Source organism: Cheilinus undulatus, linkage group 5, assembly GCF_018320785.1.
Source record: "Cheilinus undulatus linkage group 5, ASM1832078v1, whole genome shotgun sequence".
NCBI lineage: Eukaryota > Metazoa > Chordata > Actinopteri > Labriformes > Labridae > Cheilinus > Cheilinus undulatus.
The window spans coordinates 43,877,638-43,904,024 of record NC_054869.1 but is presented as its reverse complement, the minus strand read 5'-3'; the positions used below and the strand labels follow the sequence as shown (position 1 = coordinate 43,904,024).

Genomic DNA, 26,387 nt, shown 5'->3' with positions numbered 1-26,387 from the left:
ATGCTTGATCAGAGGTTTAAGATTTATTGAACACTGTTCTTTTTCAGTGTAGTAATGTCATAGTAGCTAGAGCATAAATCTGATCATTTAAGGTTGCTAGACTGAAACCTTTGAGTTAATTGTAGCCCTTCGCTGTCCAATATAGATCAAAAACTATCTGGATATTTTTTCCACTGAATGACACAGTATATCTCAGTGGTTCTTTTTTTTTTTTGTAAAGTTAGTTCTAAGTCAAATCCCCTTTTTCCAAATGTTACACCAGCTCTTATATCAACAGCAAGCTGCACATTGACAAATTACATGAAATCAAACGACCCATTTGTGAAAAATTTATAGTCAATCTTTTTACTAAGTATCTTTTTCCAAAGCAACATCTAAATATATTATTATTATTATTATTATAAAAAAATTCCCCCTATTTTTCATTTAAAAGCACTGTATCTTGATGTGTCTAAAAACCTTGTTATCTGTCTCAGCCCTACTTTAGTTGTTACTGTTTAATACAGTAACCATTTGTGTTCTGTCCTACTAGATCCATTGTAGCTGTATGAGCACCTTCCTTCCTTTTAGACCTCTGCACGCTCCTTTTAGCAGGTCAAGCAATCACATGTCTGTCTCAAAACCTCTGAAATTGCATATTAGCTCAGGTTCTGGTATGTGTATCCAGCACGTGCCTTGTAAAATTTGAAACACCACATTCTACACTAACTACACTCTTAGAGAATGAGATCAGTTCAACAGCAGCACATCTGCACATTAGCAACACAGAGCAGTCAGTATCAAAGGTTTAACAAAGAGCAGTCATGCTTTTGTGCTTTCTTCAAATTACGTTTCTTCACCTGTGCTTGGTGTAGACCGGTGCACAGCACCCACTCTGATGTTGAGATTAAAGTCAACTTCTGCATGGATAGTAACTTTGGCCTGTGCAAGTATGTACACTTAAACACAGTAGTAAAAGGGCACTGCCCACACAGATTATGCTTTTGCCCTGTACACTCAAGAACCCTCACAGATCATTTTACTTGCTTTTATTTAACAAGAAAGCTGTTGTAATAACAAATGAAATACAGAAGCTGTACATTTTTAGCTGCTCATGTTGAACGTTTACCCACATTCAGTCAGAAGCTGGTATGTGTTTGTTTTTGTTGCTTTGATGGAATTATCTCTCCATGGGTTTATTACCAGTTAAAGCTGATTACCCTTTAGGCCTCTTTTATCAGTTGAGAAGATTAAAAGTTGGCTAATGTGTGGTGTTTTTCTCCTAGGTTGGTGGTACAAAAGCAGGAGTGGTGCGCTTTCTTGGAGAAACAGATTTTGCGAAAGGCGAGTGGTGTGGAGTGGAATTAGATGAGCCGCTAGGAAAGAATGATGGGGCTGTTGCTGGCACAAGGTACCAAAGCAAACAGACCTGTAGTCAACCAAAGAGTTGTTGTACTCCTGTCAATCACTTATTTACCACGATTTCAATTATCTGTCCCCAGATATTTCCAGTGCCAACCCAAGTATGGCTTATTTGCTCCAGTGCACAAGGTCACACGCATTGGTTTCCCTTCCACCACTCCAGCCAAAGCAAAAACAACAGTTCGGAAAGTGGTGGCCACACCGTCAGGGCTAAAGCGCAGCCCCAGTGCCTCTTCTATCAGTACCATGAGCTCTGTGACATCGTCAGTAAGCGCCAAGCCCAGCCGCACAGGCCTGGTGAGACTTCGACACTTGGAGTCTTAACACATTAGAAAGTTTGTCTCATCTGACCTTGCTTGTTTTCTGTTCCTCTATAGTTAACGGAGACATCGTCACGTTACAGTCGAAAGATTTCAGGCACTACCGCCCTGCAGGAGGCGCTGAAGGAGAAGCAGCAGCACATTGAGCAGCTGATGGCTGAGAGGGACATGGAGAGAGCTGAGGTTGCCAAGGCTACCAGCCATGTCGGAGAGATGGAGCAAGAAATTGTCTTGTTAAGGGATGATCAGGAGCAGGTCAGCTCACTAAGTGTTCACTAGTAACAGTTCAGAATTATTCTCAATGTTAACGTCTCTTTTAAATGCCCTTCATATGCATTAATTTTCTAATAACCACTGTGGAACTTTGTGAAAGATGGAGGCTAAGATGGACCAGTTACGTGCCTTGGTAGAAGCTGCAGACAAAGAGAAAGTGGAGCTGTTGAATCAGCTGGAGGAGGAGCGTAGGTAAGGACTTTGAGCTAACAGAGACACACAATGGTATTTAGTTAATTAGCTTCTCAGATCACGATGCTATTATACTATCTAAGTGATTTAACTAATAAAGTCATTAGGAAAGGACTGTGATTAAATCGACTTTACTTTAAGTTCCCCAGTTATATTAATCACAGAACAGGCAGAATTTTTGTAATGAAATATCTGAATTAATTAAAAATGACCAAACCTTATATATATATATATATATATATATATATATATATATATATATATATATATATATATATATATATTTTAACTGAGTTCTTACTGTTCCTCAAGTATTTCCAAAAGTTTTCAAAGCCAGAGAAATCCTTAATTTTTATAGTTGTCATAGTGGCTACCATGACAAAACTCATCCGGCATTAACACTTTCCAAACACAGCAAACACCACAAAGTGATGACATGTACATACTGAACATGTAGAAGCACATCCCTCAGACTGGTTGTGTCTGTTTCAGACTGCATGTATGTACAAACATTCCCAAATCCAAAAGAGTCAGAAAGACACAATACTGAAAAAATTACTGGACTTGAACAAGAACTTTCCTAGCACGTCATCACTGTTTGCAAAGGCATCTGCAAAGTCACAGATTTTTTTTTTCCAAATATTTATCCCTTTAAATTCACTTTGTGACTCTGCAAACACTTCGACACAAATATCTATGCAGGCGCTAATACATTTTAATATAAGGGAAGCAAGTGTCATAATGTCTAACTTTAAAGGTAAACTATAGTGTTCAGAAGTCAAGCCCCTGGAACATCTCTACTGGACTATCACTAGTTGATCCAGCACCATTTAAACTGTCACACCGGGGTTCCCGGTGTGTGTTGTTGTTACTAATAGCTAACGCTAAGGGTAAACATTAGCCTGCTTCAGTATTGAAAGTGTAGCAGTATTAAACAGTGAAAGCACAGTGAGCTGAACTATAATTTAACATACCAGTGTTTCGTTCTTTTGAACAAGGAACTGACGTGTCAGTTTGTTTTTATTGAGGAGCTGGGGAGTAGAAGGAAATCACACATGACCACTGGCTATCCTCACTGCCACCTTTTATTATTGCTTTGATCAAGAGCCTCCTGGCAGTGAATTTACATAATGTGCATTCAAGTCCACAACAACATAAAGCTCCAGTAAGATTGTTATAATTTTCTTTTGTTAAATAGGAAGGTGGAGGACCTTCAATTCCGGGTAGAAGAAGCTTGCATTACCAAAGGAGACCTGGAGGTAAAATCACAACACAAACCCACATCAATAAAATCTTCATTTTATTTTCAGAGTATGTCTTTACAAACCAAAATACTGATTTGTTTACTTGATTGCAATCAGATTGAAATCTTCATATTGATTATATAAAAAGCATGAGGAGACTCACATTTTTCTATAAAGTTTAAATTCTAACATATGAAGTGAGGTCGCAGGTGCCTCAGTTGCCTGTTATCCTTGTTCTGTGTCAGGGTTCCAGCCTACCAAATGTACATCTCTTTCTCTGTCCTTACATAATAAGTGAATTAACTTAATGTCTTAACTTTATTCTGCCCTCATGGATACAGGCTTAATAAATTGTGGACTGCAGCGCTCTAGACAAATTATTTGCATTATCTCTTCCTACTGTTAACAGTCTAAGCCTCTCCTTCTGCAGTCCCAGTAGCTATATTTGCATGAACAGTTTGATACTGACTTCATCTTGCATTAGATGATGTGCTGTCACATGTACCTAGGGCTGCACGAACACTGTGCCTTTGATAAAAATGCCAGGCCTTTTCTAAATCTTGCTGTTTTGCCACGTTAATAATGTGGTTTATGGGAAAACCTAAAGAAAGACTTGATAAAGTTCTGTCTGTTATAGGTAAAAGTGACTCTTCAGCAATTATTTTATGATTAGATTTTACATATCATGGAAAAACAGATATAATTTAACTTGTTTGTTATTAAAGCTACAGGCATCGTTGCAAAAATCTGCTTTTCCTTTATATATTACACTAATCTAACACAGTAGACCAAACTCTGATGTTTCATTTCTTTTTTAAGTCTTGTCCTCATCCCTAGTTATGATTTGCAAAGTAATTGCGCATAGCGGTATGTATGTTACTATCTGATCAAAGGAATTGTTATTTGCTCCACAGTTCTACACAGGGATCCTGTCAATTACCCTGAAGGCATCCAAGCTCAAAATAGATGTATAAAAATGAGAGCTGCAGGGTTAGAATATCCCTTTATCTTTTTTTAAATGTATAAACTAACTGATAATTTCTAACTCACAGCTGTGGATTTATTTAAAACTTGCATGCAGCTTTAATAAAACACCAATGAAAAGGTCTCTAAATAGGCCAATCTCTAAAATGCTTTGTTGACTTCAAGCTGTTGAAGGTCTACTAATGTTGTGCTATAACCCTCAGTGCCTCCCTGTTAAGTGATGTGATGTTATTGCTTCTTCTTCCCTCCCGTCCTCGTCTTTCTTGTTGGTCCAGTGCTCAGCATGGAACCACTGGAGATGCTTCCTTGTCATTTCACTGCCCAGTCACAGACCTGTATTCAGTTTTCCCTCAGCAGCTAAAGAGGAATTACACCTAAAATGTAATTCTATATTATAACAATTTTGCCAGGCTACATTTCAGTTGAAACCCACTCCATTTATACAGGATAATTGGACAGTATAATATACTTTTACAACCAAAGCACTAAGAAAGTCAGTAAGTGAGATTTGTTATCATACCCCTGATGCCCCTGTTCTTTACATTTCGATGCAGAAAATCAGTTGTTTAGTATGACAGCACAATGAATTGTGTCAGATTGTGGCCATGGAAGACTTTGTGTTGTTTTATCTGATATAGGTCTTCTGCATAACATTTAAAATTGGGGCTCCTTCCCTTTTTACATAAACTTTACATCTATATAAAAAAACTACACCTGTTGCTCAGAATTGTGAATGCAAATACTTCCGGAAGTTCCCAAAAAAGCTCATACTCATCACACACATAACAAGGAGTCAGATGGGATTCCTTTCTTTTTCTTGAGATCCTCCTGTGTTCAGATTGTTTTGTGGAGTTGGTCACAAATCCTGCACATGGTGGTCTGATCATTGGGGGTTTCTTGTACAAAACTTGACTACCAGTGCACGGTGTGGACACTGGCCTTTTACTCAAAGAGAGAAAGCAGTGTGGATATTAAAGATGCTTCAGGCTACATTGTGGCACAGTTAAGGCTTGGCTACAATCTCGAAATGCAAGAATTTATTTTCAAATCAAATTTCTGTTGTAAAATCATAAACTCTATTAGATAAATCATTTTTATAGCAAACTATGTTGGGTTCAAAATGAAGCACAATACTGTTCAAAAGTCTTAGGTCAAGTCAGATTATTTGTTTTAGCCTTTTTTTTTCTAATAATCATGCTATTCCTCGTGCAAAGCACTTGATTGTGCATGTTTTAATTTGTTAGCATGACATCTAGCCTTTATCCTGCCAGTTTCAACATGGATTTCAACTTTGGATCACTTTAACTAGCCCAGCTCACTAAAAGTTTAGAGTATTTTGGCTGTTTTAGGTGGAGGATGACAATGACAGCAGCAGACGAGGTGACTTTTTTCAAGCCAACACTTGACTGTGCCCCATTTCAGTTTAATTTTATTCATAATGCCATTGTGCTTCCAAGGGATGTGCAATATTATCGGCATGTTCTAAGTAGCAGATATGCTTAAAACATTACATATTAGTAGTGGCAGATATGAAAATCTCTGCTGATATTTTCAACCAACTTGTACAGCCGATATATATTAACTTTACATATTGGCTGTATATATCATGTATTTGCCTCAAATATTGGTAAAATATACGACTGTGCCATCAGGTATAGTTAGTTGGCTGGGGTGCCACTGACTCAAGGGGGCCCACCATTAGCCCTGAACATTCTGAATGAATCTCCAAACATAAAACAGCTACCAGACTGTCTACTTCCCTGCTCTTCTCTCAGCTCTGCTTGACTCAGCCTCTCTTTGCACTGGAGATACTTGGTGCTCTTTACAATACAAAAAGGTGAATATACAGTATGTCGTTATCAGTATCACCTTAAATGACTTTGGAAATATCTGCAAATCGGACGTCGGCAACAATTCAATATTGTGCATTCCTAGTGCTTACTATTAATTGGCTTGCACTTCAGTTTAGCCTATATATTTACACTACACTGCACATAGAGTGCTTCTCTCAGTCATACACACCAGAGTATTAACCGCAGATAATCACATTGATGGTTAAAAGTATTAATTCTAATCATGTATTTCAATGTAAATCCTCCAATAATAATCAGCTCCTGAACAGTTGGAGCTTTTCTAGATTATTTTTTTGATGTACCTAGTTGCTGAATTTTCAGGTTAAATCTTAATTAATAGACTGAGTAATAAATGTGGATGGTCATTAAATTATTAACTAAAACAGCAAAGCTAGGGGTGGCCTCAGACTTTTGCACAATTCCTTATATACTTTCTGGGAAAATCCATCACTGCTTTCTCTCCATGATGTGGTGAACTCATATTTAATTAACTTACCTGCTGGCTTTCACACGTTTAAACTTTTCTATGTATGGTTAACAGTGAATGTGCTTTGTTCACCAGGTGTCTTTTTTGCATGAGTATCTCTAAACTGCCTCCATAAACATACTCACATCCACAACACATGCCCCCCTCTTTTGCTGCTTATGTATTTCCCACCATTCTTTCACCCCCCTCGTATGCAGCTGTTGATGGCACAGCCTGAGAGTTCTGCATGGGGTGTCTTCCCATGTCCACGCTCCACCACTCCCTGCCTCCTCAGTACCTCAGACACTCATACACAAAGTCACACACACACACAGTACATACAAACACACTCAGAGACATGCCTATTTCCATTGTCCCAACCCTTCCATCCTCTCCTGTCTCCCTCCCTCTCTGTCTGCGTTGGGCTGGCATGTGATGGTGGCACTGGTGTGTTCTCTTCCTCTCCCCCTTGTTTACTAACAGACGCAGACCAGACTGGAGCATGCCCACATTAAGGAGCTTGAACAGAGCCTGCTATTTGAAAAGACCAAAGCTGAGAAACTCCAAAGAGAGTTAGAAGACACTAGGGTAATGATTTCTGCTCTGCAGTGTGCTGCGCTGGAAAAGAGGGCCTGGGCCTGGGATGGTGGCCAGTAAAATACGCAAGGGGTACAGAGAGGTGTTGAGCAGTAAATTGAGATTTTGGTTTGTTTTGGCTTTTGTTGAACAAACCATGCAAATGCATTTTCAAAAGCTTTGATTTATAAAATACTGCTACTAAAATAATCTAACACAAAGATAAGGCTTATTTAAATGCTTTAATCAGTCAATCCTGTGCCAATATTTGCAAGCTACTTACAATTTGTCTTTGTCTACAGTTGAATTTTAGTTCTTTCTTTAAAACAATAACTCCCTTCGTATTACAGTTGTACCTCATTAAAGTAACTACAAACCTATCCACATTTTGAAAGATACCTCTGTTACTTCTACTTTTATCACCCAAGATACCAAATCTCGACTCACTCTTACTTTACTGATATCACCGCTTAACCAGACAGACAAACTTCTTCCCTGTCCCAGCTAATCATTTTCTCAGTTATCCTATGTTTTACTTCCCCGGTCTTTCCCAGCATCCATTTGTCCTGCTTATTTGGTGTCCCTGCGTTGTGCTAGTCTTAAATCTGCTCCACCTCCCAGACCTCTTTGCCTTGTGTTCCCCAAGTGTTTTATAGCTGTAAGGGCTGTTCAGATAAATATTGCTCTATAGTTTCATGGGGATTAGGATGATGGCGTCTTTAGGTTCTGATTATTTTACAGAGAAAATGTCGATTTTAAGCAGTTATTCAGTTGTCTTGATAAGGCTTTCAATTGTTGACTTGATATGTTTAGGTTGATAGATGGAGAGAAATGTGTTTACACTGCCTTTAGCTCCATACATGATTTCAGTGTTCACTCCCATTACTGGGACCATAATCTTTATAACCACAAGAGGTCAGTGTAATACTTTTGGTTTAAGATCAGTAAGAGTATGCTCTCTAAATATAATAAATTGAACAGTTGATGTTAGATAGCTCTATGTGTTATTATTACCATGTGCCTTGTTATCTATAGCTGCAGTTTACCACTCAGATTTTAATTTGTGCAGTTTAGTAAAATGTAAATAGTAAGAATGAAACACTTTTGTTTGCACACAGTAGTTCTGATTTGGACATGATTTTGACTACAAGATTTCTGCTTTTAAAGGTTGCAACAGTGTCAGAAAAATCCCGTATTATGGAGCTTGAGAAGGACCTTTCACTGCGAAAAAGAGAAGTAGCTGACCTTCAGCTGCGTCTTGGAACCCAGCAGGGCTCTGACGACTCAAACTCGGCTCTTTCTCCCCTTTTGGAAGAGATAAACTCTTTGAGGGATCAGCTGGCTACCCAGGAAGCTAAACAGCAAGAAGAGCTGGCAAAATACAAGGAAAAGCTAGAAGCCCAAGAAAAGAGCCACACTGAGGCTGTTGCACAAATCCAGGCTACATCTGTAAAGATCTCTGGTGACAATGAGCAGCTGCAGATTCGCCTAAGCCAGGCTGAGAAAGAAAACGCAGAGACAATTGAGCAATGGCGGTCCAAGTTGGAGTCTGCTTCCGCTTCTCACCAGCAAGCCATGGAGGAGCTGAAGTTATCCTTTAGCAAAGGAGCAGGTGCTCAGGCAGAAGAACTTGTAGAAACTAAAAGTGCACTAGAAAAGCTGAAGTTGGAGCACAAGCTGGCTCTAGAGGAGGCTGGAGACAAACATGAAGCTGATGCAGCAGCTTGGACTCAGGAGAAGCAAGCACTGAAGGCACAGCTGGTGTCTCTGACTGAGGACAAGGAGCGACTGGAAGAGTCTGTGCGGACCAGTGTCGAAAAGGCCGAGGAGCAGCACCTTGTGGAGATGGAGGATGTTCTTGGGAAGCTTCATAATGCTGAAATTCGAGTAAAGGAGCTTGAGGAGAAAGAAGCAATGTTGGGACAGCAGGCCCAAGACAAGGAAAGAGAAACCAAAGAGCAAATCGCAGAAATGGTGGCTCTGCGCAGCCAGGTAGCACAAGGTAACCAGGAGGTTGAGACCCTGAAGAGTCAGTTAGAGGTGGTTCAGAACCAGGGAAGCAGCCAGGATGCAAAGGTAAGTTCTTATTTAACTCATAAGTGTTTAAGTTCTTTAGTTTCTGTTTATGTCGTGTTTTTAATGAGGTGGTGTCTTTTATTTTTGCATGGGCATTTATAGAAAAATTGTTTGGTTTTATTATACATATTTGTCTACTGTTTGCTTGTTCACTGTATTTATTTCTTGTCACATGATATAGGTTAGTGAATTATGCTCTCAGTTGGCGAGCAGACAACAGGAGGTGCTCTCTGTGCAGAAGAGTCTGACCACTGTACAGCAGGAGAAGGACACCCTGGAACAGGAACTTGAGGGATTGGTGAGAATTTCAGCTTAATGTTAGATGTCCGCAGTGTCTGTGCTGGAGGCATCAAAGATCATATCTGGATATTTTTAAAATATTTTTAGTTGTTGAATGGTAAAAATATTTTAAAAATATTTTTAGAATATTTTTAGTTGTTGAATGGTAAAACACAAAATACAACCCAATTTCCAGAAAAATGCAGATCTCATAAACCATATTATATTCACAATAAAACATAAACATTATATCACCTTTTGAAAACTGAGACATTTTATCATTTAATTATACATTTTAGCTCATTTTGAATTTGGTGACAGCAACGCATCTCAAAAAAGTAGGGACAGGGCGATGTTCACTATTGTGTAGCATCCCCTCTTCTTTTAACAACAGTCTGTAAACGTCTGGAAGTTGAGGAGACAAGTTGCTGAAGTCTCAGGAGAGGACTGCTGTCCCATTCTTGTCTGATGAAGAATTCTAGCTGCTTAACAGTTTTGTGATGCACCAAATATTTTATATAAGCGAAAGCTCTAGACTGAAGGCAAGCCAGTTCAGCACCCAGACTCTTCTACTGCGAGATCAAGCTGTCATTATGGATGTGGTATGGGGTTTTGGCATTGTCTTGCTGAAACATTTAAGGTCTTCCCTGAAAGGGACATCTGGATGGGGGCATATGTCGCTCTATAACCTCTATATACTATCATTATTGAAAGTGCTTTTCCAGATGTGTAAGCTGCCCACACCATAGGCACTAATGCAACCCCATACCATCAGAGATGCAGGCTTTTGAACTGTTTCCTGATAACAAGCTGGATGGTCTCCTCTTCAGTCCGCAGTACACGGCATCTGTGGTTTCCAAAAAAATATTCACATTTGATTCATCTGACCACAGAACAGTTTTCCATTGTGCCCCAGTCTATTTTAAATGGCCCAGAGAAGATAGCAACATTTCTGGATTGTGTTCACATATGGCTTCTTCTTTGATGATACAGCTTTAACTTGCATTTGTGGACGGCACAGTGAACTGTGTTGATAAACAGTGATTTCTGGAAGTGTTTCTGTGTCTATGCAAGGATTTCCAGTACAGAATTATGCCTGTTTTTAAGGCAGTGACACCTAAGGGCCCAAAAATCACTAGCAACCAATACTGACCACTGGCTTTGTCCTTTGATTACAGAGATTTCTCTAGATTCTCTAAATCTTTTCATGATAGTATGTACTGTAGATGGTGGGATATTCAAAGTTTTCACAATTTTACGTTAAGGAACATTTTTCTGAAATAATTTCACAACTTTTGGTTAACCTCTGTCTGTCTTTACTGCTCAGAGACTCGCTGAAATGCTCTTTTTACACTCAGTCATGTTCCTTACCTGTTGCCAATTAACCTAATTAGTTACAGTTGTCCTCCTGCTGTTTTTACTTCTCTAGCCTTTTTCTGCTCTTTCACTACTGTTATTTTTTAAAGGTTATTTGGAGCCTTTTTTTTGCCTTTATCATATCGGGCAGTTGAAGAGAGATAGAAAATATGAGAGAGAGTGGGGGATGACATGCACCAAACACTGTAGAGACTGGGAATCAATCCTGGGACCAGTGCGTTGAGGACTATAGTCTCAACTTATGGGGTCTGCTCCACCAACTGAGTTTCACTGGCAGCCTGCCCCATCCTTACTTTTTTGAGATGTGTTGCTGCCATCAAATTCAATGCATTCTAACCTATATTGATATCAATGATATTGTCTAACTAATAACTATCTTGTTTGAAAATCAATGGATATATTTTAAAAAACTAAATATATTTCCCTACTGGAGCTGTCTCTGAAAAAATGTATCTTTTTTTCCCACAGAAACAAAAGTTGGCTGAAAGCACAGAGCAGCAGGCTAGTTCTTCCAAAACTATGCAAGGTAAATAAAAGAGACAGTTGGTTTTTGCTGTCAAATGTTTTCCCTCGCACATTTTCCTGTCCTCTACTGCTGTTTTGATCGGTGCAGTACAGAAAGTCTTCTAGGATCTGAAATCTCATGTCTTTATGTTGCAGAAACACTTGAAAAGCTCAGTAAGAAAGAGGAGCAGTGCATATCCCTGACCACAGAATCTGAGACTCTAAGGAGTCAACTTGCAGGTGAGAACATCTGATGTTTGTTTCTTTCTAGAGCACTTGTTTTTTAAGTGTGCAGAGATCTTTTTTTGTCCCTGGTTTTCCCATGTTTTGTTGAGTATTAATCCGTAAAGCTATTTTTCATTCTCAGGGCTGGAACGGAAACTAAAGGCTGCAGATGAGAAGCTTGAGCAGCTTTCAAAGGACAAAAGCAAACTGGAAAATGATATTTCAGACATGATGAAGGCATCTGGTGATAGTTCAGAACAGCTGACCAAAATGAATGAAGATCTCAAACAGAAAGAAAGGTAATAAAGTGTGAATATTAACTCATTTATTAGCCTCTTTCCCTTCATGAATTAAAATCCTCTTCTTCCTCTCTTTATCCTCACTAAGGAGGCTTGAGGAGTTACAGAACCAACTGTCAGAAGAGAAGGAGAACATGGCAGGTTTAAATGAAAAACTCCAGCAGGAACAGACATGCAGGGAGCAGGAGCTGAAAGACATCAGAGATACACATCAGTCTGAAATGAGCAGCCTACAGAAGAAGATTGCAAAATTGGTTCGTATTCTAGAACAGTCATGAGCCTTTTTCTTGTGTGTGTGTCTGTGTGTGTTAATATATATATAATTTTAAAACTCTATTTAGCCTTTAGTTTACTAGGACCCCCCCCCCCCCCCGAGACACAAAATCTCTTCTACAAGGAAAATCAGAACAAGGCAGCAGCATAAAAATTTCAATGTTCAAAACAACAACAGGCATAAAAACACCATTTAGTGAATTGGCAGTGTATAACAGTGCCCTAAACCACATACTGTCATACTGTATGCTATATGCTATTCACACTAACTGACATCACACTGAGTATGTATCTTATTCTGAAATCATAGTATGAAATTTTGTTTATGCGATATAGTCTTCAGGTGTGTACTCCATAGGAGAAAATTTCTGAGTCTGGAACAGGAATACATTGGTCTCATCAAACTGCACCACAATGCATTGCACCTGTCAGACTCCCCTGTAAGCACTGTAAAAAATAAAAACATCCACATTGTAGCATGTTTAAATGTTGTCAGATAGCACTCAGATAAAGCTCAGGACCAGAAATATTTGTGCATCTGAGGAATTAACTAAACTGTTGTTTAGAGTTTAGTATGTTGCTAACAGCATACTAACGGCTGGGTTACAACACAGTATGCATTACACACTGTGTGACTTTGTAGGAGGCTGGGTTGGAAAATAACATTGACCCAATTTACTATAATTGAGTTGCTTTTTGTTTACCTGTACTTTTTGAGCGCATCTTAAAATCAGTAATTGTACTCGAGTATAATTTGGGGAACTGTTGTACTTCACATATTTTAAAAGTAACAGTATTCAGTTTAAAAATAAAACTAAAAGTCAAATCAAGGAGGTCCAAGCTTCTGTCAATAACATGAAAGTTTGGCTTTGATTACATGACGGTGAGGAGCACATAGTGAAAGAATGATTTCATATTGCATCCAAAAACAGCTGTTGCATTTCAGTTATAATAAAGGTGTGCCTTCAGCACAGCCAGGTTAGAGATTCATATTCTTGTTACGAAACATAAAAAAAAAAAAAAAGATCATATTTTACTGTACAACACCAAAGGCATCAACTAAGGCTGGGCGATTATTGCAAAAATCAAAATCATGAGTAATTGAACTTTTTACCTTGATTACGATTATTGAACGACTGGTTCACCTCCAACTTCCGACTCTGTTTGTTCTGTAAATATTTTTATAATTGAACAACTAATAACTGAAAGAAACATGCACGGATAAATAATTTATGTGTATTTATTGAAACAATTGAAAAAAACTCACATCAGCTGAAATAAAAAGGTTTTTTGGAAAAGTCAAATTTTCCAAGAAGAGTAGAAAATAAACAACTTGTATTTCTCGCTAAAAAATAAATTATTTTTATACTGTTGTATAAAAAGTAGAAAATAACTTTGTTGCTCACATTGCACAGTCAGCTCAGTGTTTGAGTCTTAGCGGACTGGATGGGACAGTGTCACGTGACTAGTACTTCTTCCTCTCTTGGGTTTCCAGCAGGCTATAAGCCTTGCGACACCTGGCAGCCCATCACGTGACTGCACAGCCAGTAGTTTGTTTTTAAGGGGTAGTGCATTAGTACAGAGAGAATTACAAGGCAAAATAATTGACACGGCAGATTTACATCAGTTAAAGGCTCTAAATTTTGGTTTTGATTATTTTTTGATTAACTGCACAGCTCTAGCATCAACACACATACAGTATGTTGAGTAAACTTTAAATTACTGATTTGTACTTTTAATTGAGTAGATTTAGAGACCAGTAAATTTCCTTCTACTGAAGTATATTTTGACCAAAATAACTGTACTTCTACTTGATTACACAAGTTTTGTTCTATTTCCACCTCTGGTTGTAGGCAGTATGTTAGTATGTGGATTTAGACATAGCTGTGTACAAATACACATTGGCCTCCAAAGGTTAAACAACTTTGTCTTGATATTTTTTATTGATGCAAATTTGTTTCCAGGAGAAGACTGTTAAACTGGGTGAGACTCAGGTTGAGGAGCTGAAGGCTGCACATGAGAAATCGATGTCTAATGCCTCAGAGCTCCATGTGAAGGAGCTGGATGTGCTCAACAGTCAGGCTGACAAGTTAAAACAGGAGCTCACCTCTTCAAAGGACAAAACCCAGGAGCTGGAGAAGCTGGTATCTGAGCTTCAGCCATACAAGGAACAAGTTCAGGTAAGCACATGGAACATCTTCAAAAGTACAGAATCAGAAGTCAAGCAAAAAATTTTTAACCTTACCATGAGAAACAAGTGTAATGTTAAAAAATTATTTTATATATCACTGATTCTCTTAAGCTGATCTGTAAAAATGTGCAGGGAAAAATCACCTGTTCTTTTGTACATCAAAAAGTCAGACCCATTCAGTTAGTCCCTTGAAGCTGAGCAGGAGTGTCTCAGAGCAGCGCCTACATGCTTGCTCTCACTGCCCACCATGCCAACATGCAGACATTCTTCATCTTACCTTCTTTACCACGCATCATGACTATCACAGTCTTAACAGGGTTGCAAGCTTCAGCAAACCCAGGCTTTGTACATTCAAGGTCTAGGTAGCGACAACTCTGATACTACCCACCCTAGCACATGGCCCCCAAAACCAAGCTGTACTTCAAATGATCAGCTTAAACTTGAGAGTAAGATTCTCTAATGTCCATTAACCCCAGTAATAAGTCTATATGATAAACATTTTCATATTTGATAACCACCATGATGATCATTTTTGTTCCTCTTTTCCCTCTGACATTAAGGCTAATGAGCTTTTTTCATGTTTATCATACCTCTGTGTCATGGGGGCTTTGTGCTTGCAGGAATACAACTGAGAAAATTTGTCTTAAATGTATTTTATGGAATTTTGGGTTATTGCAAAGCCAAGCAAATACTTGGCTGGGAATGATAAACAAGCTGTCATCCAGCAACTAAATGGATGTTTATGCAAAAGGCTGGTTTCAAGATGAGTTACTTTTATCAGCTTCATGCTGTATTTTCAGCTAATTATCATTTATTTTTCCAGTTTGCTTTACTAAATTGATTATATTTATTCCTGCAAGCATTGTTTATTAGCCTGACATTTTATTAAAGTAGAACATTTTCACTTCCTATCAAAAATAGATTTTTGTAAGATTTTTTCTAGATTATAAAAGGTATTAATGTACAACATGAGACCATGGTTTAGGTTTTTGATCATTCCTTGAAATGTCTAAATTAATTGGGAAAATGACTTAACCTTTGTTATCCTTTTTATTTAAGTATTTGCATTGCCTCAAAAATTTCCGACAGTTTTTAAAGCCAGAGAAATCCTTAATTTTGGTAGTTTTGTTAGGAATTTGTGGGAGGCTGTCTGCTTTGACAGAGAAGTCCTGTACTAATACTGTCCAAACTGTTCAAAACTCCACAAAGCAATGCCATGTCAACTAAACATGCATTGGCTGTTGCCTTTAGGACCTGTGTCCACAGCTGCTGTTTTTTTTTTTTTGTTGTTGTTTTTGTTTTTGTTTTGCTTCTTCTCAGCACTAAGCCAGTGTAGTCCAGTATTCTTAGCTTGCAGTGTTCTTAATTGAAAGCCCACTGCATCAGCTGTTTTTATCACTAGGCTCACAGCACTCTCAGCTGAAAACAGAACAACTTAAGGATCAGCACTTATCCCTCACAGGACAATCAAAATCAAGAAGGGCAGGACTTCTGATAACGACAGTGAGAAAACAACCTGACTTGTCTTTTTAGGGGTAAAATTTCCAGGAGTCCACTTTCATAACTTAGCAACACTTCTCGTGAGAAGCATTCAGATACTGAGGATGTGAGCACTGCCAGTGCTAAAAGCACCAGCTGTGGACACAAACCTTTAATGTAAGACAAGAAAATACAGATTGACATGTCCCTCCATTCTATTTATGAGCTGTGTCTTAAAACATCCCTCAGACTGGAAGCATCTGTTCCCAGATCCATCAGATTCATAATGACAAGGATACATAACAAAATGTTAAACTTATAGCAAAAAGTTTTACTTCTTATCATCTCTATTTGCTTTGTTTGACGATGCATCTGTGCAGTCAGATATGTTTTTTTTAATCCAGGGATTCAATCCCCTGATTGAGAGCCCCTTGGCTGCAGAATTAACGTACTGTTCATTTATAAGAGTCAGATATAAAACAATACCTGTGAATTGTTAATTCCCATAATGACACAAGATGTTATTTCCACAGCTACAAGTGATAATGCTCATGTTCTGTGCTGCCATTTTTCTTTTTGTTACATTAATGCTTTTATCCATTATTTCAATATAATTCATTAATGCACCTGTAAAAATTGTGGGTCGAAGTGAAAGTGTTCTACTTTTTGTGTTTTTGAAAATCATTGCAGAGTGATCTTGTGCCGTTTTGAGCTTTTCCTGCAGCTTAACCTCTCCGGTTGCATATCACTTTTGACCATATCCGCTTGGTTTATTTTTGGATTCACTTTACTTTTTTGCTGTAAATGTATCCCCATCCTTTTTTTCTTCATCTTTATTTTCCCAGTGTCTTTCTGCTGAGCTTGACTCCTCCAAGCATGATGTTGAAAATTTGCGCAAAAAAATGGAAAACCAGAGTCTCGATCTGGATAAAAGGTGTCAAGAGATTGATGCTGTTAAAGCAGAGAAAGACAATCTGAAGAAAGAGCTCTCAGATTTGCAAATGAAGCTCTGTGCTCTTGAGCAAAGTCACCAGGAGCTTTCAGTCCAAAATGAAGAATTGGTATTAACCAGAGATAAGCTTTCAAAAACTCAGGAGGAACTACTTGCCAACAAAAAGCAGTTGGATGAAGAATATGTTTCCCTGAACAAGGAGCTGGAGAAGCTCAAAGATTCTCTTCAGGAAGCACAGACTGAAAACAAAAAACTCAAACATGTTGAAGGCGAACACCAGGCTCAAATTGAACAGCTTCAAAACACAAATGCAGAGATGAAAAACTCACTGCTAAAACATCAACAGGACATCCAGCAAATTGAAACTAAGAATAAGCAGCTACTTGAGGACTATGAAATCTCCTGTAAAGAGAAGTCCCGCCTGGAAGAAGATCTCAATGAAAGCAAGTCAAAGTTCACATGTGAGAAGGACAATCTGATTTTGGAGCGAGATTCTGCCAGAAATGCAAAGAAATCTCTCGATGCAAAGAATGCTGAGTTGCAGGCAAAGCTTAAGTCCTTGAACTTAGAAAAAGAAGATCTTACGATGAAGAATACCCAGCTGCAGGCTCTTACAGAAACACTAGCCAAAGAGAAGTCAGAGATGTCACAGGAAATCAGTGCTGCTGTGTCGGATAAAAAGAGCCTTGAAACAGTGAAGGAGGAGCTCCAGAACAAACTCAGTGCTTCAAAGAAAGACTTAGAGAGCACCATCCGTGAATGTGAAGAACTCAAAGCCTCAAAAACGAGCCTTGCTCAAATGTTGGAGGAGTTTAAGACGAGCAGCCAGGTGACTGATTCAGAGAGGCTTCACCTCCTGCAGGAGAAAGAAGACTTGCTTGCAACCCAGAGGAAGGTCTGCAGTGAGAAGGAAGAGCTTCACAGAGAGGTAGAGGAAGTGAAGGTGAAGCTCCAAATAGTGACAGAACAGTTGTTTCAGTCTAATGAAAAGTATAAAGAAGCTTCTTCATCTTTTGAGCAAGAGAAAAAGGCTTTACTCCAGCAGAATTCAGAAACAGAGATGGCTCTTCATGCAGTAAGAAAAGAAAAGATGAGCCTGGAGTCAGTGCTAGAGCAGCAGAAAATGGATTATGAGCGTTTGGCAGGAGAGAAGTCAGAACTAGAAGAGAAGCACACAAAAGCCATCAATGAGAGAACAGCTCTTTCTCTTGAGCGTGATAAGCTAGCTAGTGATATGCGAATGGCTAAGGACCAGCTGGACTCTTACTCTAGAGCTAATGCTGTCTCTATCAAAGAGCAGTCTGATTTAAAAACAACGCTAGAGGAAACCAAACACCAAAAAGACGAGGCTGAAGCAGCGATCACCTCATTGAAGAAAGAAAAAGCTGACCTACAAAATGAACTGCAGAAGCAAAAGTCTGATTTTGAGGTTCTTGAAAAACGCAAAAAAGAACTTGATCAAGAGCATGCAAAACTGAAAAAAGATCTCGAGAAGTCAAATTTAGAATTTGTTCAAAAGGTTGACAATCTTACAAATGATTGCCAGCGCCTGCACTCTTTGAATAGTGAGGCTGATAAAAAAGTGCAGTCCCTGCAGAAAGAGAACCAGACTCTGCTTCAGGAGATCCAGGAGTTAAAAAGTCAGACCGAGTCTGTGTCAGAGGCTAAGCTCCTTCTCGAGACCCAGTTACAGGTTGAGTCTAGTGAAAGGAGTAAAATGGTGTCTGACAAGGATGGTCTTTCCAAACAAATTGAAGAGCTGCAGGAAAAGTTGTCCAAGGTTACCCAAGAAAACAAAAATAATTTTTCTAACCTCAAAAATGCTGATGAGCAAAAGAAGTCTTTAATGGTGCATTTGGAGGCATTGAAAACACAAATGAAGCAGCAAGAACAAGATAGTCATCAGCTGGCAGTAGATAAAGAACAGTTGTCATCTAAGCTTGAGGAGATGGACAAACAGATGAGTTCCCTGACCACAGAGAAGGATGACCTCTTAGCCAGATGGTGTAAAATGGAACAGGACATTTCTTCTCTCCACACTAGCCAAGAAAACTGGCTCTTAGAACGTTCCAAACTGCTTGGAGAGATCGAGAAGTTGCACGAAAGCCAGAAAAAACTAGAAGCTGATATCAACGGCCTACAAACTGATAAAGAGCACTTGGAAGAGCAGTGCAAGAATGCTGTCAAAAAGGACCAAGAGTATTCCCACAGTATCTCAGATCTTCAGGCCAAGAGGGATATCTTCGAGGCGGAAAGAAATGAAGCCACCCAGCAAGTCAAGCAGCTCGAATCCCAACTCAAAAGTGCAGTTTCTAAGCAGCTTGAGGTATTCCTCCCCACGTAGTAATCACTGATGCTCACATACGCAGCACCTTAGAGTGGCTGGGGCTATCACCTACTTACTGCATGCCTGCTAGTATGTCTCCCTCTCCTTTTCCTTTTGTTTTCATGTCTCACTTTCATCTTCCATTTACTAACAGCTTTTAACTCCTCTTAGCTCCCAGCCTGTGCCTGTGGGCTTATAACGTGATCTAACATCAGGCAGAATTTTCTACAATACATGATTGCATAGATATAAGGTAATCAATTGATTAAAGAGATTTCAGTGTTTTTTCATTGCTAAAATAAGGTAGATGTGGGAATTTCTCAAGACATTCTGTAAATCAGTTGTCAGCTCTGTTTTCGTTTACATTATAGCCCAAATAATCCTCTTTACAGTGACATTTCTTGAGAGACTTAGAAACTATTATTATTACTAGAGGTTATGAAATATATTAGGGCTGTCAGTGTAAACATGTTTACCACAGTACGATTAAGATCAGAAATTAATGCAGTATATGCATAAATTAGGTTCATTGTTTGCTCTTTTGTTGTTAAAGTCACATTATAGTTGGAAGACTCACAGACAGCTCAGTGGACAATTTAAACAGAATCTGCACCTCAAATATTTCACCTTTTTGCCTCTCTATTTTCAATTAATTATTCTTTTACTTTATATACCTTGTGGTTAAGCTGTCATTACTATTATCTACCTGAAATTCCTCATTGTCTTTCAAAAGAAAAGCTGTTTTTTTTCTGTAGCCGAATCAAGTCAAGTATAGTTAAAAAAAAAAAAAAGACATACAAAGTCAAAGCATAAAAAAGAATAGTTTGTTGGGAAGGTAGCCTAATAGATGCCCATAACTGGGTTACTTGCACAGAGGAAGCAACCATAGTGCATTCAGAGAGAATTCAGACCCCCTTCACTTAGTTCAATTTTATTATGTACAGCCTGATGCTACAGGTAAAAACAAAAAAAAAAACTCATCTGTCTGCATTTAGTACCCCATCATGACAAAGTGAAAACAGATTTTAGATAATTTGAAAATGTATGAAAAATAAAAACCTGAAATATCACATTGACATAAGTATTCAGACCCTTTGCAAAAACACTTTATATAGCTCAGGTGCATCCAACTTCTCTGGATCTTTGCTGAGATGATTCTGCACCTTGATTGGAGTTCACCTGTGGTACGACAATTGATTGGACATGATTTGGAAAGGCACACACCTCTCTAAACCAGTCCCACAAGTGGACTCCAATCACAGTGTAGAAACATCTCAGCAACGATTCACAGAAATGGGAGGCCCCAGAGCTCAATTTCAAATGTTTTTGCACAAGGTCTATAAACTTCTGTCAGTGTGATATTTCAGTTTTTTAGATATGTATATATATTTTTTTTATAAATTTGAAAACATTTTTAAATGGTGTTTAACTTTGTCATCATGGGATGCTAAGTTAAGATTAAATTTATTTTTTTACTGGAGCATCAGGCTGCAGCATAACAAAATTGGAAAAAGTGGAGGGGGTCTGAATTCTTTCTTAATTCACTGTATGTATTTATTTCCTTAAAAGTGTAAATGCTGACACAAACTGTAACACATTGGACTTAACTAAGTCGTTTTGTACATGCACTCCTGCATATTCAACATGTAACTTTGTTTGATGCTGTATTTGATAGGATAAGCTTTTTGAAACTGTCTCTTATTTCTGAGTCATGATTTCAGTCCACACTGGCGTAGCAGTGCAGCATTCATTTCAACTATATATCAAAAAGCCAGGATTATAAAATACATGTCCTTGACTTTATTTCCATCTCAAATCAACACACTGGTAAGAATTGTTTCAAGTTTTCTATATAGACTGAAAAAATACGTAATAAATTATAAGTAAACAAAATCTAAACATTGCAGTTAAAATGTTATAAGTCCAGACTGACTATCAAAATGATTAATTGCAAATTCCCAAATTCATCATTTGACAGCCATTATCTTAGTTCAGGGCATTTTTTAGGAGAATATGGAAGGGAAATATTTTTAGACTTTCAGTGAACTTTTGAGAAACTCCCAAATACACTGCCTTTGAGCTACCACTTAAAAAAATTAGCTGCAGATTTTTAAGGAAATATCTGTATCCGTTCTGAGGCCACAGGTTGTTGAGTATTTTAGAGATTAATCTGATTGTTTCCTTTGTAGATTAAATGTTTTGTTGTTAATCATCAACCAGAATATAATCACAAATCCTGAAGAGATGAGATTTGTAATTCAAATGGCTAATTCATAAGCATGCAGCCAATTAATTAAATATTAAACTGAATAATTGGTTGAGGTTAATAATGCATTATGAATAGTCGATTCTGGTTGGACTGGTTCAATCTGTGTTGCTGCTGCTTGTGATTTGAAGCTGTTGTTCTGACTTAATATCCTGTTCATCCACTGTTTAGGCTCAAGAGGCCTCTGGTAAGACGACTGAGGCTCTTGAACAGCTGACAAAAGAGAAAGCCAGTTTGATGAAGGAGAAGAATGAAGCCGAGTCATCGCTGAAGGAGCTGCGGAGCTCAAAGCAGGAGGCGGAAACTCAGGTAAGGTTTCCCTTTGCGAAAGTCAGTATTAAATGATTACATGATAAACTTTCTGGATAAACATGTATTTCTTTTGCAGTAGCCACAAACATACTTCTCATTTTGTTTTAAGCTTAAAAAATTGAAGGAGGAAAATTCCAAGTACCAAGAAGATCTGAAGGCATCAAAAGAACAGCTTTGCAATGAAACTCAGAGGGCAAAAAACCTGTGCCAGGAACTGTGAGTTAATCTTTTAATTTCTAAATAAAACAAATGGTAAAATGTAAAACATTCATTCTTTTTCCGGGTTATGAAAAAGATGGAATTTCTTCGTCTGCATGATGTTGTTCTGTTTCACGTTTCAGTATTTTATTTTCAATCATGCATATTTATTTATATTTTTTTAGTGAGGAACTCAAAGAAGTGAACTCAGTAAAGACGCAGTCACTGCAGACTCTGCAAGATGAAAACAACAAGCTGACGCAGGAACTTGAAAGCAAAAACAAAGGCCAGGGTGATGTTGTCAAGGTGCAACTCTGTTTTTCTTAGTTTGTTAGAAAAGAAAGACATTGATGCTTTACCTTTTGATTTTCTGACCATACTTTTGTTTTTAACCTTGCTTTTTTCAGCTCAAAGATGATTACACCAAACTTAAGAAACAGCTGAAAGAGATGAAGCAAAGGTAAGAATGTATCATTAGTGTTGACTCGTGCGTTCTCAGATCTCTGCAGTTCGATCTTAACTTTTAGAGTGTGTTGTCTTAATATAAATAAAATGCGTTAACCTCAGTCATCCTTGTGAAGATTTAGTGCTTTTTTAATGAAATAGATGATCTTTCATGCTTTTTTTCTTCTTTAAAGCCTGCCACATAATGCCTTCAGGTACTTTGCACTTTTATGATATCATCTGATGTTTGTCATCACCATGTCACGGTAAAAACATTTAAACACATATGGTATATTTAAGCAGATATTGTCTAACAGGCAAAGATTGCCAAATCAAGTTTTTGTTCAACAAAATTTGTTGCATTTTAGGTGTAAATGTTTGTAGGTTTAAAGTGTAATGTAACCACACCTCACAGCACAGTACATCTCAAGTCTTTAGAAATCCTTGAAAAAAAGTATAACATGTTTATTTTGTTTTGTATCAAGATAGGAAACACCTGGTTTATTTCTCCACCCATAACAATAACTACACAAAAAGTTTGCCATTTTTCACTCATTCCTACATTGACATGTAGCAACGTCAAATCGACATGCATCGTTTGAATTCCAAAGTCAAAAATATTTACTGAAAACAGTTCAGTAAATTTGGGTCAATGTTGTGAAGCTTTTGTTGTGTAGCTTTTGTGATGTAGTTTGTGTTGTGCAATTGACAGTGAGAGCACCTTGAAGGAACAATTCGACAAGGAGAAGGCCGCCCTCCAACAGTCCATCCATAAAAACAGTGCCTTAGTATCAGAGAAAGACCAGTTGGTGGAAAATCTTAAGAGTGAGGTGAGAATCAAGTGCATGGCTCTACTGTATGTATTTTTGGGCTCACAAATAAAAATAAATCCAAGCAAAAGTATTCCGAAACACAAACTTGGACTTCTTGACTTTTAGTCGCCGTAGTAACAATAACAGATCGCAGAGGGTGCTTCTACAGCAATTTTTTCAACAGGCTTTGCAGGGAATAGTATGTTAAAATCCCTCAACACTTATAACTTCACATTACTTCCAGAATTGGGGAGGGTATATCAAAAAATTGACAATTCAGGGATGGTTTTCAAGCTTAATTTTAGTGCAAGTCTGCAACAGTACTGTTTCAATGATCTGTCATCACTACAACTTGTGATTACATGTAAAGGAAAAAAACTAAGTACTGAGGACTTGATAAAATCGGTCAAATACTATAATCAAGAGCTAAAAAAAAAAAAAAAAACGGAAAAAAAAAAACAGGCTTAAAAAAACTATTGGCCTGTCCTAATTGCATGCAACTTGAGTGTGTGTCAGTGACAAAATAAGCTTTATTACATTTATTTATATTGTAGTGTCCTGACAACATGCAAGCAATGCAGCACAGTGTACCACAACTTTATTCACTCACCGCCCTGTTCCTATTTTCCTCTCTGCCACTCATGTTGAGATTAGCAAAGAACAAAGAAATGGGTAGATAACAAAGCGTAAGTGTGATGAAATATTTCCTTAATTCTTTCACTTTCCTCACTCTGCAGAGCTTGTTAGCTTGTTTTACAAAGTGGAGGTAGCTGTGCATAATAAATATCTATCTGTGTTTACATTTTTGACATGTTAACTTTGACAGCCCTATTAATAACATAATGCTTTTAAAGCAAAGTGTGATTTTTTTTTTAAACAACCTTTACCAGTATGTTTTGTATTGTGTTTCACACAGCTGGCTGTACTGCGGGGGGAAAGTGCCTCAGTTAAGACTCTGCAGGGTACAATCCAAGCCTTGGAGCAGGACAAGGCAAATCTCCAGGAGCGAGTTCAGAAACTGGAAAAGGATCTGAAATCAGGAACTGAAAACATCAACAAGCCCTCAGGTACAACTAGATCTCACCAATCAATGTTATTCCTGAGAATCACAAATAAACTAGAATTGCGCTCATGTAAAAATGCATACTGCGAAGCAGCTGTGCTGTGGTTGGCATTGGGATAAACAAAGGAAAGCCAGGTGAGTTGTACACTGTATGATTTCAAGTCAACTCTACAACAGTTGCAGTGGAATGTCAGTTTACACTGCGCAGCTGAATAGTTTATGACACCCAACCAGGGCGCACGATTTATGTGTTCATACTGTACAGTCCTATGATAATGCACGACCTAAATGCTAACACTGTATGAGGAAAGTCTGGACAGACTGAGGGCGCACTCACACTAGGCCATTCATACCGTGCCTGGGCACGTTTGAGCCTAAAGTCCAGTACGTTTGACCAGTGTGAGCACATTCGTTCCGTTCTTGAGCATGGCATGCTTCACAGCCTTGGCATGGAAGGACAAGGGCTAGGGCTCCTTCACGGCATGAATGCAAATGAAGGAGCCCTAGTGTAGGGATGTGACGTAACGTTAAGTAACAACGTAAAAAGAAACCACTTCAGAGTCTCCGAGCACACCAGGCAGCAGCTGCATGCTTAACAGACACACTATCCTAAAGAGAGAGGTTGATAGAGATGGCAGAGCCAGAAACTTTTTTTTTTGGTTGGTGAAATAATGCTTCTTCCCCTGAGTGAGCCAAAAATAGCAGCTCACAGGATAACAAACACCTTTCATCCCCTGTGCGTAGAGGAGAGTCTGCAAAACACACAGACAAGTGTGTGCCGGGGTTAACCTCTGTCTGATTTAACCTCTCATTATTATGAAATTATAATGCCAAATTATTATCCACTGAATTAAGTTACCTATAATTCTATTTCATGTCATCAAGTAGTGAAATTGTGATCTTGAGCGCTGACGTTTGAACAGAACGTCGTTTATTAATCCTGTGGCGTATTCACTTCCCGTTCTCATCAGATGGTTAATATTTCTCTTGTCGTGGTAAAAGATTATTTTGAATTGATCATTTAATCCTGCTCTTGACACAGGCTGTCCTATGACATGAGAGCTTGTTTGATTCAGCTCTGAAAGGCTTCAATAATAATGCAGAGAGATGGCACAGTTCATGGCGCATAAAGGTATGGAATGACTGTAGGGGCTCATATTCAGTTCAAAAGTTCAAAAAGTCTTGGTTTCATTCAGCAGAAGAAGTGCTTGGAACTCTGATCAGGCTCCAGATTATATGCTGGAGGGAGGATTAACTCTGGGCTCTGTATAGTTAACGTAGCCTACTGAGGTCCCAGGTCAGGTGAAATAACCCTGGTGTCAGATCACATATCATATAAATCAGTTGTTATTTTACAGCCTAAAAACAATACTTAACTCATTGAGTGCCATTGACGTATATATACGTCAAAGTGTTTTTTTAGCAGCTGGCACAAGGGGGCGCTCTCACGCTCCACGTGAGTAATTTTGGGGTCCGGGGATACGTAGTTGGAACACTTCAGTCGGATTTGACAGTACATCAAAGATCAGAGGTGGAGGCCCTGGGGTCAAAGAGCAGAGCGATCGTTACGGAGGTAATCTAAGCTAAAAGTTCTAAAATAGACACTGAAGAAACAAAACTTTTGCCTGAGAAATCGCTTACCCACTGAAATCGACACTGAACTTAACGACAGCGAATCCAGGGATTGGCACTTTCATTGATCTGCCTCGGCCGGCCAAGGGGCTAAAGAATGCCGCGAGGTCTCCCCCGTGCGTCAGAGGAAAAAGGCAGCCTCTTGCCAGCTTGATGCATATAGCGACAAGCAGGAAAGGACGTGAGCGTATAGGAGGGTCCCATGGAGGCCATCCAGTTCCAGCGTGTGAATGGCATGGCAGTGACAGGAAGCATTGTTATTTATTTTACAATAAAATAACATTAGTAATACAATTTTCAGATGTCTTTTATGTCTTTGAAGGCAAAATTAAAACATTCAAATCACTGCTCTGCTTGACAGACTCTCTTT

At 38.5% G+C, this 26,387-nt stretch overlaps 2 protein-coding genes across 8 annotated transcripts in view; one reads left to right on the top strand and one right to left on the bottom strand.

Moving 5' to 3' along the window:
- Nucleotides 1–26,387, bottom strand: part of LOC121509775 (leucine-rich repeat-containing protein 43-like) — a 75,862-nt gene that overhangs the window by 15,507 nt on the left and 33,968 nt on the right. The gene's annotated exons all lie outside the window — the stretch shown is intronic.
- Nucleotides 1–26,387, top strand: part of clip1a (CAP-GLY domain containing linker protein 1a) — a 46,341-nt gene that overhangs the window by 13,299 nt on the left and 6,655 nt on the right. For 2 of the 7 annotated variants that reach the window (XM_041787250.1, XM_041787249.1), the window contains exons 4-24: nt 1,266–1,390; nt 1,482–1,698; nt 1,779–1,976; nt 2,095–2,186; nt 3,385–3,445; nt 7,217–7,321; nt 8,477–9,385; nt 9,567–9,683; nt 11,510–11,567; nt 11,702–11,785; nt 11,913–12,069; nt 12,158–12,323; nt 14,307–14,522; nt 16,858–19,290; nt 21,728–21,865; nt 21,978–22,084; nt 22,252–22,372; nt 22,474–22,526; nt 22,705–22,725; nt 23,223–23,340; nt 24,239–24,389. In XM_041787250.1, the coding sequence (XP_041643184.1) occupies nt 1,266–1,390; nt 1,482–1,698; nt 1,779–1,976; nt 2,095–2,186; nt 3,385–3,445; nt 7,217–7,321; nt 8,477–9,385; nt 9,567–9,683; nt 11,510–11,567; nt 11,702–11,785; nt 11,913–12,069; nt 12,158–12,323; nt 14,307–14,522; nt 16,858–19,290; nt 21,728–21,865; nt 21,978–22,084; nt 22,252–22,372; nt 22,474–22,526; nt 22,705–22,725; nt 23,223–23,340; nt 24,239–24,389 (5,647 nt within the window). Of the gene's footprint in view, nt 1–1,265; nt 1,391–1,481; nt 1,699–1,778; nt 1,977–2,094; nt 2,187–3,384; nt 3,446–4,344; nt 4,421–7,216; nt 7,322–8,476; nt 9,386–9,566; nt 9,684–11,509; nt 11,568–11,701; nt 11,786–11,912; nt 12,070–12,157; nt 12,324–14,306; nt 14,523–16,857; nt 19,291–21,727; nt 21,866–21,977; nt 22,085–22,251; nt 22,373–22,473; nt 22,527–22,704; nt 22,726–23,222; nt 23,341–24,238; nt 24,390–26,387 lie in introns of those variants that run through there. The other 5 variants (XM_041787255.1, XM_041787252.1, XM_041787251.1 and 2 more) reach the window with 4 other exon arrangements.